The sequence below is a fragment of the Oncorhynchus keta genome, chromosome 33 (assembly GCF_023373465.1).
Source record: "Oncorhynchus keta strain PuntledgeMale-10-30-2019 chromosome 33, Oket_V2, whole genome shotgun sequence".
Lineage (NCBI taxonomy): Eukaryota > Metazoa > Chordata > Actinopteri > Salmoniformes > Salmonidae > Oncorhynchus > Oncorhynchus keta.
The window spans coordinates 5771046-5788778 of record NC_068453.1 but is presented as its reverse complement, the minus strand read 5'-3'; the positions used below and the strand labels follow the sequence as shown (position 1 = coordinate 5788778).

The window sequence follows — 17733 nt, the reverse complement described above, 5'->3', positions numbered from 1 at the left end:
GCCAGTTTCATCATAGTGCTTGATGTTTTTTGCGACTGAAACTTTCAAAGTTCTTTAAATTATCCGGACTGACTGACCTTCATGTCTTAAAGTAATGATGGACTGTTGTTTCTCTTTGCTTATTTGAGCTGTTCTTGACATAATATGGACTTGGTCTTTTTCCAAATAGGGCTGTCTTCTGTATACCACCCCTACCTTGTCACAACACAACTGATTGGCTCAAACGCATTAAGAAGAAAATCAATTCCACAAATTAACTTTTGACAAGGCACACCTGTTAATTGAAATGCATTCCAGGTGACTACCTCATGAAGCTGGTTGAGAGAACGCCAAGAGTGTGCAAAGCTGTCATGAAGGCAAAGGGTGGCTACTTTGAAGAATCTTTGTTGTAATTCTCCTTGTGATTTACATGTTTGTATGTATGCACTAAATATGGTGATGTTGTGCTGTTTGAGATGACACATTTTCCGAAAGGGACACAATAAAGAAATCATTATAACTCAAACAACTTCTGCAAAAACCTTCCATCAAGTCAGCTGTCATGTATGTTTCTCAAGCGAGGAATCGGCTTCGGAGTGGGTAGTGGAAGAGTCAGAGTTCCATACCTCAGCAACACACTTGGGGCATCTCCAGTCCCCCTTGGGGACATCCTGTAGGGGCGGAATCAGACAGAAGGTGTGGTAGCTATCATCACAGCCGTCACACAGCAGGAGGCGATCCTCCTCGTCACCTCGCCCACACATCAGGCACATGTACAGGTCAATCTGGGGGATCTAGAACAGGAAATACAGAACAATAATAAATCAGTCAAATGATTACTTTCAAAAAGTGGTCCATGCAACTAAAAACATGTTTTGCGCCGTTGTCCACTAGTGATTAATTTGTAAGTGAGTAGAACAGGACAATACAGACAGAAGAAAAGTGGAAATCAACTCACAATTACAAAATTGAGATTATAGAATAGACAGACACACGAGGAAGTTAACTGGTGACACTCACAAAGTTGACCTCCAGGGTCTCCTTGCGCGGTCGCATCTTAATGGCGAAGGCCTGGGCCTTCAGGTGACGCTGCTTCTTATTCATCCCATCTTCTTCTCATGTAACACAAGAGAATAGAATTGTTCCAATAACGAGCTGAAGAAATTGACATTATACAACTTTTATCCCCCCCCAAAAAAAAATATATAGAAAAAAACGTTACACACTAATTATGCTCCAGAACATTTAATGGGTATAGCAACCAACGTTTCGGCACACAGTGCCTTCTTCAGGGTTACATGGTAAATGATTGAACCAGGTTATGTAGACAAACAGTGCAATTAGTGCAGCCAATGAACAGTGAAGGGAGTATCATAGTAATTGAGGTAATGAGGGATGAGCAAATGGAACTGTTAAAAAAAACTAATATTTTACAGCATGCCAAGATGTAAATAATTGCTCAATGTATTCATCATCTTATGTCAACATGACTAGATATAATAGAAAAATCTTGGTCCACCGAGAGTAGTCTGTTCTTTCAACCAATCCATTGGTAGACAAAACAGTGTATTTTTACGTGTATAGACACACCCTGTTTGAATGAAATGCACAGAGCTTCTCTGGTGCTTTAAGCACACTGTTGAAATAATTCAAAAGGACACACAAACGACTCAAGAGGGAGCCCAATGGCCACGCTGCGTTAAAGAAAATTCCTGTGAGTGCGCCTGTGTGAATAGCACGCGTTCTCACGCCACTCCAGCGAGCAGGCACTACAGCAAAGCAAGTGTTCATCGTGCTGTCCGTGCTGAAACTGCAACATAAGTACAGCCATTTAATGTCTTACTTGTTCCTCTGACTGAAAACTTGTTACCAAATTTGTTTAGGAAAACAATTCCCTCTCTATTCCATCAACCCCTGCTCTGTTTAAGCAATGCATTGCATCCACATGGCCAATAGGCCTGACCTATAGACTATCATAATCACATCAACAAATTGATTAAAAACTCTGTGACAGCAAAATGGATGTGGAGGACAAACTTGAAAACGGGGGAATGTTTACTGGTTGCTCAGGAGGGAAAGGGGAAGTCGAATCTGTGAAAGACATTTGACTTAGTTGTGGAAACTACTGGAGATCCAGACAAAAGGAGGGTATAGGAGCAAGCATTGCATGAGTATTGTATGTCAAACTGGTGCTGTTAGATTATAATATAATTGTTCTGCCCGTTTGGAACACTGCAAACATTAAATTGAAATCATAACAGAGACTGTTAAAACAATGTAATTTTTTTTTTTTTTACTTGTATTACAGCATAGCAAAGATTTACAACAGCTGAATTTGAGAAATTGCTTTACCAAACATATTGCGGTAGCTTGAGGCTAGGTGCTCAAAGAAATCAGTAGGCTATTAAAAAAGACACTCAAAACAGGCAACAGAAGCAGGAACTGTCTTATTTCTATAGATATATATGGATGATTTAAAAAACAAGACATTTAACAGTTATGCTATTGATTATAGGCCTAATTAAGTTGGGAGTTTCCTCTTGCCTCAATTTTCATAGTCAATTAGAGCAAAGATTGTTTCCTCGTCTCTTCACTCCGCTGCTGCCTCCACCTCTTAGTTCACAACACCAATATGCTGGTTAACTTCGCTATTATGCACATAGCAACATATAGGGAAAGGTGCCAATTCAACGACGCACTGAAGATTGCTTCAGAACGACAGACAGACAACTATCCATCCCAGGAGAAAACACATTTATCATAGTCAAATAGTGTTCACTAATGTTGCACCATTATTCTTACATAACATAACCATTTACAATTTCAGAAGCATGTCAGAGTGATGGACTGCGGGATCCCTATGGCTTCTGCAATGGATTAGTCCACTGAGGCATGTGAATCAAACAGCTGTCTTGTGCACAATAAGAATACAAATCTAGTTTTAGAACACCTACTCATTTAAGGGTTTTCATTTTGACCATTTTCTACATTGTAGAATAATAGTGAAGACATAAAAAAAATATGAAATAAGATATGGAATCATGTAGTAACCAAAAAAGGTGTTTAACAAATCAAAATATATTTAAGATGATTCAAATAGCCACCCTTTGCCTTCATGACGCTTTGCATTCTCTCAACCAGCTTCATGGATGAGGTCACCAGTGGTGTAAATTAGTTAAGTACTACTTTAAAGTATTTTTACTTGAGTATCTGTACTTTTTATATTTGCCAACTTTTACTTCACTCCTAATTAAAATAATGTACTTTTTACTCCATACATTTACCCTGACACCCAAAGGTACATATTACATGTTGAATGCCTAGCAGGACAGGAAAATTATCCAATTCATGCATTTATCAAGAGAACATTTAAGAATAATAGAGGCCACTTTTGGACCTTTAATGCTCCAGATCTGTGCATCGACACAATCCTGTCTTGGAGCCCTACGGACAATTCCTTTGACCAGAAATAGTTTAATTTTAAAGTACTACTAAGTCGATTTTGGGGTATCTGTAAGTTATATACTGCTCAAAAAAATAAAGGGAACACTAAAATAACACATCCTAGATCTGAATGAATGAAATATTTTTATTAAATACTTTTCTTTACATAGTTGAATGTGCCGACAACAAAATCACACAGAAATTATCAATGGAAATCAAATGTATCAACCCACACCCAAAATTAAAGTGGAAAACCACACTACAGGCTGATCCAACTTTGATGTAATGTCCTTAAAACAAGTCAAAATGAGGCTCAGTAGTGTGTGTGGCCTCCACATGCCTGTATGACCTCCCTACAATGCCTGGGCATGGCTCCTGATGAGGTGGCGGATGGTCTCCTGAGGGATCTCCTCCCAGACCTGGACTAAAGCATCCGCCAACTCCTGGACAGTCTGTGGTGCAACGTGGCATTGGTGGATGGAGTGAGACATGATGTCCCAGATGTGCTCAATTGGATTCAGGTCTGGGGAACAGGCGGGCCAGTCCATAGCATCAATGCCTTCCTCTTGCAGGAACTGCTGACACTCCAGCCACATGAGGTCTAGCATTGTCTTGCATTAGGAGGAACCCAGGGCCAACCGCACCAGCATATGGTCTCACAAGGGGTCTGAGGATCTCAGCTCGGTACCTAATGGCAGTCAGGCTACCTCTGGCGAGCACGTGGAGGGCTGTGCGGCCCCCCAAAGAAATGCCACCACACACCATGACTGACCCACCGCCAAACCGGTCATGCTGGAGGATGTTTCAGGCAGCAGAACTTTCTCCACGGCGTCTCCAGACTGTCACGTGCTCAGTGTGAACCTGCTTTAATCTGTGAAGAGCACAGGGCGCCAATGGCGAATTTGCCAATCTTTGTGTTCTCTGGCAAACGCCTAACGTCCTGCACGGTGTTGGGCTGTAAGCACAACCCCCACCTGTGGACGTCGGGCCCTCCTACCACCCTCATGGAGTCCGTTTCTGATTGTTTGAGCAGACACATGCACATTTGTGGCCTGCTGGATGGCATTTTGCAGGGCTCTGGCAGTGCTCCTCCTGCTCCTCCTTGCACAAAGGCGGAGGTAGCGGTCCTGCTGCTGGGATGTTGCCCTCCTACGGCCTCCTCCACGTCTCCTGATGTACTGGCCTGTCTCCTGGTAGCGCCTCCATACTCTGGACACTACACTGACAGACACAGCAAACCTTCTTGCCACATGTCACATTGATGTTCCATCCTGGATGAGCTGCACTACCTGAGCCACTTGTGTGGGTTGTAGACTCCATCTCATGCTACCACTAGAGGGAAAGCACCGCCAGCATTCAAAAGTGACCAAAACATCAGCCAGGAAGCATAGGAACTGAGAAGTGGTCTGTGGTCCCCACCTGCAGAACCACTCCTTTATTGGGGGTGTCTTGCAAATTGCCTATAATTTCCACCTGTTGTCTATTCCATTTGCACAACAGCATGTGAAATGTATTGTCAATCAGTGTTGCTTCCTAAGTGGACAGTTTGATTTCACAGAAGTGTGATTGACTTGGATTTACATTGTGTTGTTTAAGTGTTCCCTTTATTTTTTTGAGCAGTGTATTTTTGACTAGTTTTACTTTACTACATTCCAAAAGAAAATTTACTTTTTACATAGATTTTCCCTGACACCCAAAAGTACCCTTTACATATGGAATGCTTATTAGCAGGACAGGAAAATGGTCCAAATCACGCACTTATCAAGAGAACCTCCCTGGTCATCCCTACTGCCTCTGATCTGTCAGACTCACTGAACACAAATGCTTTGTTTGTAAATGAGTGTTGGAGTGTGCATAAATTAAAACGAAAATAGTGCCATCTGGTTTGCTTAATATAAAGAATTTGAAATGATTTATGCTTTTCATAGTTAAGTATATTTTAGCAATTACATTTACTTTTGATACTTATGTATACTTAAAAACATACACTTTTAAACTTTTACTCAAGTTGTATTTTACTTGATGACTTCCACTTTTACTTGAGTAATTTTTCTTTAAAAAAAGTTATTTCCTTTTACTCAAGTATGCCAATTGGGTACTTTTTCCACCACTGCCTTTGACCTCATGATTGGTTTTTGCTCTGACGTGCACCATCAACTGTGGGCCTTATACAGACCGGTGTGTGCCTTTCCAGGTATTGTCCAATCAATGAAATTTACCACAGGTGGACTGCAATCAAGTTCTAGAAACATCTCAAGGGTGATAAATGGAAACCGGAGCTCAATTTCAAGTCTCATAGCAAAGGGTCTGAATACTTATGCAAATAACGTATGTTTTAAAAAATGTTATAAATAAGCAAACATTTCTAAAAACCTGTTTTCGCTTTGTCATTATGGGTATTATTTTTATAGTTCCTCAATGTTTTATTTTTATAGTTCCTCAATGTGTTTTTTTTCCATACATTTTATAATGAGGGTGAAACGTAACAAAATATGGAAAAAGTGACGTGTCTGAACAACACCGATACCGATTATTGGAGGACCCCCAAAAAAAAATGCCGATACCGATTAATCGGCTGATTTCTTTTTAATATTTATTTGTAATAATGACAATTACAACACTGAATGAACACTTATTTTACCTTAATATAATACATCAATAAAATCAATTTAGCCTCAAATAAATAATGAAACATGTTCAATTTGGTTTAAATAATGCAAAAACAAAGTGTTGGAGAAGAAAGTAAAAGTGCAATATGTGCCATGTAAGAAAGCTAACGTTTAAGTTCCTTGCTCAGAACATATGAAAGCTGGTGGTTCCTTTTAATAAAGCTGGTGGTTCCTTCAATATTCCCAGGTAAGAAGTTTTAGGTTGTATTTAGTATAGGACTATTTCTCTCTATACCATTTGTATTTCATATACCTTTGACTATTGGATGTTCTTAAAGGGCACTTTAGTATTGTCAGTGTAACAGTATAGCTTCCATCCCTCTCCTCGCCGCTACCTGGGCTCGAACCAGGAACACATCGACAACAGCCACCCTCGAAGCAGCGTTACCCATACAGAGCAAGGGGAACAACTACTCCAAGTCTCAGAGCGAGTGACGTTTGAAACACTATTAACGCGCACCCCGCTAACTAGCTAGTCATTTCACATCGGTTACACCAGCCTAGTCTCGGGAATTGATAGGCTTGAAGTCATAAACAGTGCAATACTTGAAGCATTGCGAAGAGCAGCTGGCAAAACGCACGAAAGTGCTGTTTGAATGAATGCTTACGAGCCTGCTGGTGCCTACCATCGCTCAGTCAGACTACTTTATCAAATCATAGACTTAATGATAATAATAACACAGAAATACGAGCCTTAGGTCATTAATGTGGTCAAATCCGGAAACTATAATTTCGAAAACAAAACGTTTATTCTTTCAGTGTAATACGGAACCGTTCCATATTTTATCTAACGGATGGCATCCCTAAGTCTAAATACTGCTGTTACATTGCACAACCTTCAATGTTATGTCATAATTACGTAAAATTCTAGCAAATTAGTTCGCAATGAGCCAGGCAGCCCAAAGTGTTGCATATACCCTGACTCTGCATGCAATGAACGCAAGAGAAGTGACAATTTCACCTGGTTAATATTGCCTGCTAAACTTTCTTTTAGCTAAATATGCAGGTTTAAAAATATATACCTCTGTGTATTGATTTTAAGAAAGGCATTTATGTTTATGGTTAGGTACACGTTGGAGCAACGACAGTCCTTTTTCGCGAATGCGCAACGCATCGATTATATGCAACGCAGGACACGCTAGATAAACTAGTAATATCATCAACCATGTGTAGTTATAACTACTGATTGATTGATTTTATAAGATAAGTTTAATGCTAGCTAACAACTTACCTTGGCTTCTTACTGCATTCGCGTAACAGGCAGGCTCCTCGTGAAGTGCAATGTAATCAGGTGGTTAGAGCGTTGGACTCGTTAACTGTAAGGTTGCAAGATTGAATCCCCCGAGCTGACAAGGTAAAAATCTGTCGTTCTGCCCCTGAACGAGGCAGTTAACCCACCGTTCCTAGGCCGTCATTGAAAATAAGGTGTTCTTAACTGACTTGCCTTGTTAAATAATATTGTTAAAAAGATCAAAATAACAAAAATAAAATTTTAAAAGTAGGCAAAAATCGGCATCCAAAAATACTGATTTCCGATTGTTATGAAAACTCGGTCGACCTCAGTCTGAATACTTTCCGAATGCACTGTATAGTGCCGTTATATTTCCTAAATACTTTATATCTGGTTTAAGTTTACACTGAAAGTATTTTATCATTCCGAAAACGCATTTACAAATTATTAAAAAAATAATAAATAAAAAGTTCGGCCCAACAGTTTCAAAAGTAGAAAAATCCCTGAACACTTACTTGTCGTTGCAGCATCTGCTCTGAGTAAGTGAAGTCAAATAAATACTACCTAAGTTCCTTACCAGCTGGTACAATCTCTAACCCAACCATCTTGGGAACACTGCCAAAGATATGCAGGGTCTTGGGCTCTTTGATTTCCCGCTAGGAGAGGAGACAAAAACATAATACAACATCAAGGAACGTTCCTGGGACAAGTCCAAAATGTCACCCTTTTCCCTATATTGAGCACTACTATTGACCAGAGCATTATGCAGGCCCGGTCAAAAGTAGTGTAATATATAGGGAATAGGGTGCCATTTCAGATGCAGAGTCCTGGAGAGATGTCCAGGAAACAGTTTGTCATTCCAACAGGATCGACAAACATCAGCCACTGACCCCCTCGAGAGTTCCACTGACTGCAGCTGGGGAATCTAGGACATGAAGGGGCAGAAGCTGGGTTGCTGTTCATTTAAAAAGGTAGCCAACAATAGTAATGTGATATTGGGCTTGGATAATCAATGAATCCATGGCGATACCTCTGTAGGCTGTATATTGTATGTCTTTATGCCAAAATACACAAACAAAACTGTAATTCATTCGTCACATGCGCCAACTAAAACAGGTTACCTTCGTGAAATTCTTACTTACAAGCCCTTAACTTGTATGCTTTGAGAAGAAAATAATGTAAACAAAATAGATAAGCAGAAAATAAAAAAGTAACAAATAATTAAAACAGCAGCAGTAATACAGTAAGTTAACTCTGGACTAACTCTAGCAGGGTCTCCGTTAACTGGTAGTAGCCGGCTTCTGGCGGATAAAGGTTTTTTTAAACGCAGAAAAATAAAATTGCCAGTGGCAAATTCTGGGAGAATAAGAAAAGAATCACATTGCGAAATAGTGCTTATCGGTCTATAGGTGAATTTGCATAATGTTATGGAATTAAATTGGCACGCGTACAGTATATTCGTCACGTATCTTATTCATCACACGCGTACAGATACAGAGCCTTTGAGCAGAAAATCTGTCAAGACAGCACAAGAGCTGCTGCTACAGTATCTCAAACAGCAAATGCATAGACAACGGTAGACAGGTTTCATCAGCGCACACACCACTTTGCAATGAACTTGAGACCGTATGCATTTTGAAAACATATACTTAATTGTTTGAAACCTGGACGTTTTAATACATGAGGCACGTCTTAACTTGCTTAAAAGTAGTCGAGCAAAAATCAGACCATATCCACAAAGGCAATTATTTTAGATCACCTTTCTTTCATTGTCCAGTAGCCAAAGGAACAATCATATTAGATCTGTCCTCTTTCTACATTTCTAATGGATATTTTCATCTCTGTCACATGAAACCCCTCGCATGTGCCCTTTTGACAGCCGTGTTATCACCAATTGCATTATTTGCGCATAGACTGCAACACATTGCTGCGCTTATGTGAAAAAATTGTTTATCAATATTAAGCTACATTTTCTAACCTGTTGCATCAGAATAATTGCTTTTTAAAGTTTTCTATGTAGCCTAGACCTACTGTCCCAAAGTCAGTTTGGATAGGCTATTTCTTTCTCGACAAGCTGACCAATAGAATTGGTAAACTTTTCTACTACGGTGATATCAGTTTGACATAGGCTAGTAATTTTGCTATTGGTTACACGTCTCGTTGGCTAAGGAAACTCTGTACCCGGTACGTCCTGTATATAGCCTCGCTACTGTTATTTTATGGTTGATCCTTAATTATTATTATTTATTTTTATATATATTTTTTACTTCAGTTATTTTTGTAAATTGTTAAACACTTTTTTTGTAGAACTGCACTGTTGGTTAAGGTCTTGTCAGTAAGCATTTCACTGTAAGGTCTACTCTACACCTGTTGTATTCGGCACTTGTGACAAATACAATTTACAAGCCCTTACAGGAACCACATGACCCCATGACACAGGGTGACGAGCAGATTTGCCAAGAGAGAGAGAGCGAAATCTCTCTTGATGTTATGGGCACTTTGCGCAGACAGGGCGCACGCAAGGCTAAGGCTCTCTGGCTATTGAGAATGTAGCTAATGAGTCCAGAGCCAGCACACAGGCTGCAAAGGCCCTCTTGCTAATGAGAATGTATCTCTATCCAGCAATTGCATTTCCAGTACATTAAGTCCACAAACAAGTTAGGCAAAAAAACAGAAGAGTAAAAAGGCAGATATTTTTAGTAAATCACCATGTGAAATCAAAATGAAAGTGATAAAATAAAATATATAACAGTCTCCGGTGATCACCTCATCACCGACCTCAGACTTCAGACGGCGAGAGCGTCGCTCAGGGAGCGGGCAGTCCTTGTTCGGAGTCCCGTCACTCAGGCTGTCCCTCTCTCTGTCCTCTTCATCCTCCTCTTCCCCCATGCCCTCGTCCTGCTCCTCTCCATCATCTCCCTCCTCGTACAGACGGTGGATACCCTGAGGGGGACAGAAGGTAGGGAGCAGAGGTAAAAGACCATAACAGAGGCAGGAGAACACCTACAAACCCACTTCACAACAAGGTATGTGAAGGTATGGCAAGGTATGGTAGGTTTTACTGTTGCAGATGTAAGGTGTTGGTTGCTAGCTTCTTGGAATGGTTGAATAGAGCAGAGAGTAGTAACATTTATACCATGGCATTGTTGAATACACATTTCTGATTGGCATTATAGAGCATGCATTATTTAAGTGATAATGCCCGATAAGCCAGTATTGGAGGATATATTGGAATGGGTGTTGTTAGGCCCAAGGGAAGACAAACCGTGCCAATATATCCTCCAAACACCGGCTTCAAGGGCATTATCACTTTTATACAACAGGTTACATAATCAAATAATGACTGACATATTTTCATTAAAAACATTATTTGGATTAATTTATTCATACTACTTAATCATTCTACAAGATATAGTCCGACAAAATCTAGGGTTGCTACCCAAGCCGGCTGGTCATGCATTCTATTGGTTCAGTTGCTAGATACACGACCCAGTCGTTCAGTCTTTTTGTTCGTTCAAAACGTTCCATTGCCTTACTGGCTGGCAAAGTTCTTATCCCGTGCTTGCTAACTTGCTAACTTAGTGACGTCAAACAATGAGGTGCGATTTCACCTGGCATATAAACTGTGCTCTCGTCAGCACTCTGTTGAGCAAGCCAACACAATCACTTCAAACACTGAAGCTGTAAAGACTGCAAACTAGCTGCACTTTGTTTTGTTTTACCTTTTGTCAATTGACATTTCTTTGTATATATCCATGAAAATGATGCCAGCTGATTCATGATTTCAACTGAATGAGAAACGCTGCCTGCCTCTTGTCTTGTCCTGACTCCCACTTGTTCATTACTATGGGACAGCTGGAGATCCAATTTGAATATTGCAACAATATCACAAATGTCTGGAGAGACAGACAGCAAAGTTGATACTAATCTTCGCTGTTGAAAACTAAATGTTAGTCTAAAAGAAATGTGAGAATATCTAGATGCTTGTTATAGTGGAGATCAAGTTTATAATTTGCCTGGCTGGGCTGATGAGAAAGTGGATGGCGCAGTCAGACGGAACAGAGTAAATAGGCATTTTAACATCATAGATTTAGCTGGTGGAAACTTGTGGAATAGACACTGGCTGGAATACGCATTTAACCAATCAGCAATAGGCTCACCCGTTGTATAATTCTCTATAACACATGGTATATCTGCAAGGTAGCATTCAATGGCTATAGTTCGTTCTATGTTTGAGCTTCTTTTGAAAGCAAAATCCTAATGAAAAACGTTATTGAATTTGATTTTTATAATGGCAAGCTAGGACTGATGGTTTGGTTAGCTAAACTAGCAAGTCTGATTGGTTAGCAAAGGCAAGTACTGTATCTATCTAGTAAACTTGCTGGCTATTCCAGTGGATGTTGAACACATTTCTAGCTGCAAAGGTGTTAAATTATAGCCAAGGTATAAAAGGGATAATCAACTCGAGGCTCTATGTGTTCTCTGGAAAAAAATGTGACTCCGTAGAAGGTTAGTTCCATTCCACTAGCACGTTGTGGAAACCACCTTCCACATCGTTCATTATTTTCCATAGAATGCATTGCTCCTCGTTGATTATCCCTTATCCCTTATCCCTCCTCGTTGATTATCCCATGTTGTGATACAGAACCAGAAGAGGCTGGTGGGAGGAACTATATGAGGACGGGCTCATTGTAATGGCTGGATTGAGTCTATCCCAGCCATTACAATGAGCCTGTCCTCCTATAGCTCTTCCCACCAGCCTCCTCTGTTCAGAACACTGTTACAAATGTGGCTGTAGCATGACAAAGAACAAAAGGAAAGAACCACATGACAGGGTATTGACATGAGTATGTAAACGTGTGAATACACAGCACAAACCTATGATGATCCACACCTAACACTTGCCGAAAGAAGGCTGAAGCAATTCACTACCGCTATTGACATCACAGAAACACCTAGCCTAAATGTTAGTGTGCATGTGTCGGCCAATAAGTGCTTACAGTGAGCGTTGCTCCAGACTGGAAGAGCTCATAGGGGTAGAGGATCCTCTCAAAGTGGGACCGCAGCAGAGAGCCCATACCTTTCCCCGGGGGGAAACCCATCCTGCTAGCCACCTTGGACCATCTCTTCTCCTTACACACTGTTCCAAAGCCTCCCTCAGAGGAGACAATCTGAAATACAATGTTTTTTTAGTAAGATGGTTGTGGTTGACTCATATGTAACAGTATAACTTTAAACCGTCCCCTCGCCCATACCCGGGCGCGAACCAGGGACCTTCTGCACACATCAACAACAGTCACCCTCGAAGCATCGTTACCCATCGCTCCACAAAAGCCGCGGCCCTTGCAGAGCAAGGGGAACTACTACTTCAAGGTCTCAGAGCAAGTGACGTAACCGATTGAAACGCTATTTAGCGCACACCGCTAACTAAGCTAGCCGTTTCACATCCGTTACACATACACAAAAAGCATATTTTCTGAAAACTAAGGAGGCATTCAAATGTACACCAGCACTTAGCACCTCGTTGTTGTCCTCAAACAAAATCCAAAACAAACTACTTACTCCTCAGGTATAAATTAATTACAGTATACTTACAAACACCACCCTGCATGTTTATAAAAAAACAATATACTATTCAGGTTAATGGTCTGACTCCGGTCTTACCTTGCTGAGCTGGTACAGATCAAGGATCTTCCTCTCCACATGAGGGAAGCGCAGCCTGGACCCCTGCAGCTCCCAGAACTTGGCAATCTGATCCAGGAAGTTGAGCTTGACTCGAGTGAGGGCCTGAAAGCAATGGGAGAGGTGAGAGAAGGGTACACAAACACATGAAAGTCAATTCAAATGAAAAATCTGGCACACTCCACCATAAACAGGAGTATAAAGAGGTCTCTTTGGGTGCTGAATCCTAGGAGAAATCAAAGTAAAGACAAAGCCTACACATTCCAGTGAGTAATATCCTTTAAAATCTTAATGTAGGCTAAGCTACAACTTTTCTGGCCATAAAATCCCTTCCTAAAGCAGGCCTAGGCCTACCACCCATTCAGCCAGCGCTGTTAACTCAGTCATTGTATTCAAGAGTGCTGCCCCCAAAATGTGACGACAGCTGTAGTCAATGCACATAAGGTCTGCACTGTCCAGCCACAACAACGTATAGGCTACCTCTTCACAAAAAAACATAAGTACTCATAGACCTCTACATCTTTATTAAAATAAATAATAACATATGGTTAAATAACATATCTGTGAATGACTGACAAACTCAGCTGAGTTGACTACTTACTTAGGCAATACCTCTATTTTGGCCTATACCTTATAATGACTACAAACAGGCCACCTAACTGTATTTCCAACATAGCCTTCACAGTGTTGTAACTAGGTACAGTATACTTACCTCCAATTCATTGAGTCTCTGGACTCTGGGAGTGAAGCGGAAGTTGCGTACGTCGCAGGCGAAAGGGGGTGCCCAGTCCTAACAGACAGAAGATTACAATTGAAACCAAATTAACAACTTTGGTTCAGATTTTCATACAATGAAGTAATGAGGAAGTAAAAGCAACAATTAAAAAAAAAAAAAGAAGAACACTTGTCAACATAAACATTACATAACAATTCAAATCCCATTCACACATAAATATAGGGATGTGTGGAGTTTAAAAAAAACACATAAAACCTATAAAAACGTTTCAAATCGATCCGACATTACTGGATATGACACAAATAATTTAAGTCCTTGTAGTCTAAATGCGTCAGAGCCTTATACCCAAAAGACAAATAATAATGGAGCACAGTGCATCAAAGAAAACCTCCCAGAAGCAACTGTCAAGTTTCAGTTGGTGCAAAATAGACCAAATATAAGAGGGTTAGCCTAATCAAGCAAAAGGTTCCATGTGGGAAATAAGAGTAAGAGAAAAATACAAAAAAGGGCAATATTAGACATACATTTGATTTGCACAAGGCCAAATATGAAAAAGTCGAAAAGTAGAGTAGAGCATTACGGTTCTAATTCCACGTCCTGCTACTGTTAGCCTACCCCCCCCCCCCCAAAAAAAATATATATATATATTACTCTTTACAGCTAAATACATGGATATTGTTGATATTGTAGTCATGATGTAATAAAGACTTGAAAATATAGGGCATCAAATGAAAAGCACCTAGAAGTTCATTTCAAATTGTTAATAGTTCAAAAATGTATCTAGACATCATCTCATGTAAGTTGCGATCAGTCCAGGAAACACCAAAAAAAGAAAACAAAGAGTCATAGACGGGAGTCTGGAATAGAGGCCGCTGTTTTAAAGACGACTTTACTCTAACTGTTTGGCAAAATATAAACATCCAAAATCATTGTTTAAATAAAATGATTAACAAACGTGAAATTTGACTCACATTTGACCTCCACAAGTGAAACATTCAACGAGTAAAATGGCCTTACCCAACTAAAAATGTGCGTCGGGCTAGGCCGAAAATACCATAAGTAGATGACATGGGCACAAACCAACGCAGGCGTAAATCTTAAAATGGAAGCAATGTGTTATATTCCAAAAGCAGAAACAGTGAGGTTACCTCAGGCGGTCGAATTTTGCAGATGCCAGTTCTCTCTGCAATAGGTCGAATCTTGTTTATAAATCCTAGTGGATCCGAAAAATCTTCCCAACTCGGCTCAAAAACTGGGCACTCAGGAGGGGGTACGAATTCAGCAAAATCGGACATGATGAAATCCCAACTGTTAAATTTTCTTTAAAAAGCCAATCGTACTTGTGTTAAAAATGTATTATGTTGACATCTGTGAGTGACATCAGTCCATGATTAGGCCATCTTTCAATTAGCACACATATTGTTGCTTCGGCAACTTCTCCTTCATGTTCATGATTGTTTTAGTATCAAGAAAAAATAATTTCAATGAAGACAATTTCTTGATATGCCAACAGCTGGGCGACATGACAATATTGTTGAGTTGACGTCTGAAAGACAAAACTGTAAAAATATCAAAAATAAAATGTCCATTCCTATTCCATTTTAAGGAAATTACTGGGCCAAGCCGGGCGGCGTCCACCCCCACCACTCCTGTGCAGCAACGTAAACTGCAGAACTGAGAACTACCTGGAGCGCAGGACAAGATCAGTCAAAAGCGCCATCGCTCCCCTGGACATATGATCCCCCATCAAAATAAAAACGGCCGAAAAAAAATTGCATTTATAACTATTCTAAGCTCCATATTCGTCGAATAAAACATTATCCACATTATTTGCGATTTCACTTTTGAATATCCATCGGTTGTGACATCTTCATGTGCCAGGATATTGTATTATTTTATCCAGATTTCGCAATATCATCCATTTAAAGTTGCGCCTCAGTGATTATCCAATTTAATTATGCCATTCTTGAGTCGTTTTCCAGTCTAAATGAGTGCGATCCTCTTTCATCCGGACGAGAAGCTGATGACCATCAACATTGAAACGAGGGCAGTTAGCTAGCAATTAGCGCACATTGTTGATCAAACCGTGTCCACTCCGACGTCCATTCATTTGAAGGAGAACGTTAACTTAGCTAGCTCGTCGCTACAACAGACAGGGGGATCCGTGGAGTTGAAGGGTCGACCTTCCCGATGCAGCAACAGACGTTATTTGCTCCACAATAAACCGGACAAGCTAATTGAAACCATTCTCATGCATACGATTATCCTGCTTCGTGTCACTCGAGTACTTCTAGCTGCTGTTGTCATTAAAAACGACGATACTTCCTAGCTAATTTAGCCTAGCCACACGGTGCTGTGACTGCTTGCTAGTTGCTGGCGAAAAACTTCGCATGGTCTTTCTTTAGTTTGCTCGCACAGTTCTAGAACAATATACCTTTTTTCAGGATAAACATTTCGTCTAAAATTGTTCATTAGACGCCTATGTCGCTCAACACTTTGGACTTTCCAATATTGTATATATTGAGATACTATCCACCTTTCTTTTGCTAGCAATGACCATATCACTACCATGTACCAATCCTCCACTTCCGCCTCCACATCCGCTTCAATAAAACTAGAACCATGGTTTTACTTATTTCCCTATACAAAATCATGTCTCCAGATATTTGTACATCAACATTTATGGTAAATTTGTTGTAGTTTTGTAAGGTACTCCGTTCTTAACCAAGTAGGGAAAAAAACATCCTCACAAGTCGCGCTTTCAAGACCACTCGGATTCGGGGGGAGAGGTCAAATCGTGACGTAAGGGATATTGAGGTCGGAGAATTCGGAGCTCGAGGATGAGGAATTTCGAGTTGGATGACCGTTCAAAACAACATTTCCAATTCGAAACACATTTTTCCGAATTGCAAGTTGTATTTAACACACTGAGGTCAGATGTCGGAGATTCCCGAGTTCCCAGTTGAATAGAACGCTGCATGAGCTCCGACTTCTCTCCCTCTTCGTTTTTTTTATGTAACTAGGCAAGTCAGTTAAGAACAAATTCTTATTTATTTATAAACCTGGACAACGCTGAGCCAATTGTGCGCCGCACTATGGGACTCCCAATCACAGCCAGTTGTGATACAGCCTGGATTCGAACCAGAGTGTTTGTAGTGACGCCTCGAGCACTGTATCAGGAAATGAAAGCAGTATCAGGAAATTATCTCCATAACAGATTTTTCGGCAGTTAAGTGTAACAACTAAACATTATTTATAAAAGCAATCTATTCATATATATTTTTTTCACACTGTATTTTCTTGACAAGCATGATTGATAACTGTTCTTGTAGTTTATGGTTGACCAGCTGGTTGGCCATTAGCTAATCGGCGTTTCAACGAGTTCAAAGCATGTGTGAATGCATCCAAATTGCAACGAGAAATTACCACCTTCCCATGTGGTTATGCTGCGTTCATGTGCTCGTCGGAGTATTTGATTTCGATAATATGGCTTTGTTTCATTCATTTGCTTTTTGGTCTGACTCTGCAAACTTGTTAGATGCATTTTCTGTTTGTTTTGCTTGTTTTTCAGTTTATGTTGTGCCCAATAGAAATTAATGATAAATAATGTATTTTAGGAAGGTAGAAAGAAAGTAATTTGAACCGGTGATTCATAACATTTTGATCAGTTTGGGGTCCTGGGGACCGATGCACTCAAATCTTAAATATTTGAACCGGGGACCAATACCTATCATGAATCGTTACATCCCTAATGTTTCCTACTCTCCTTGTCTGTTCCAATCTCACTGTGTATTTGCTTCCTTTCAGGACTAAAAGACACTGGGTATCTCTCCTCTGATGGCTGCCATGAATGGTCACGTCCTTGCGGTCAAACTGCTGCTGGACATGGGCTCAGACATCAACACTCAGATCAAGACCAAACGTAACACAGCACAGACCCTGGCCTGCCAACGTGGAGCACTGCGTCAAGGTGAGAGCAGCCATCATCGGCT

General features: G+C 40.4%; 1 protein-coding gene across 7 annotated transcripts in view; it reads right to left on the bottom strand.

The window, feature by feature from the left end:
• LOC118366097 (lysine-specific demethylase 5A-like) overlaps positions 1-16465 on the bottom strand; it is a 43587-nt gene extending 27122 nt beyond the window's left edge. For 3 of the 7 annotated variants that reach the window (XM_035748465.2, XM_035748470.2, XM_035748467.2), the window contains exons 1-8: positions 14890-16464; positions 13718-13795; positions 12988-13110; positions 12324-12494; positions 10090-10266; positions 7901-7979; positions 1000-1094; positions 606-773 (exon numbers count right to left, since the gene is read on the bottom strand). In XM_035748465.2, the coding sequence (XP_035604358.2) occupies positions 606-773; positions 1000-1094; positions 7901-7979; positions 10090-10266; positions 12324-12494; positions 12988-13110; positions 13718-13795; positions 14890-15036 (1038 nt within the window). In that variant the 5' untranslated portion in view covers positions 15037-16464. Of the gene's footprint in view, positions 1-605; positions 774-999; positions 1095-7900; positions 7980-10089; positions 10267-12323; positions 12495-12987; positions 13111-13717; positions 13796-14889 lie in introns of all 7 variants that reach the window. The other 4 variants (XM_035748471.2, XM_035748466.2, XM_035748468.2 and 1 more) reach the window with 4 other exon arrangements.
• Between the last annotated feature and the right edge of the window lie 1268 nt (positions 16466-17733).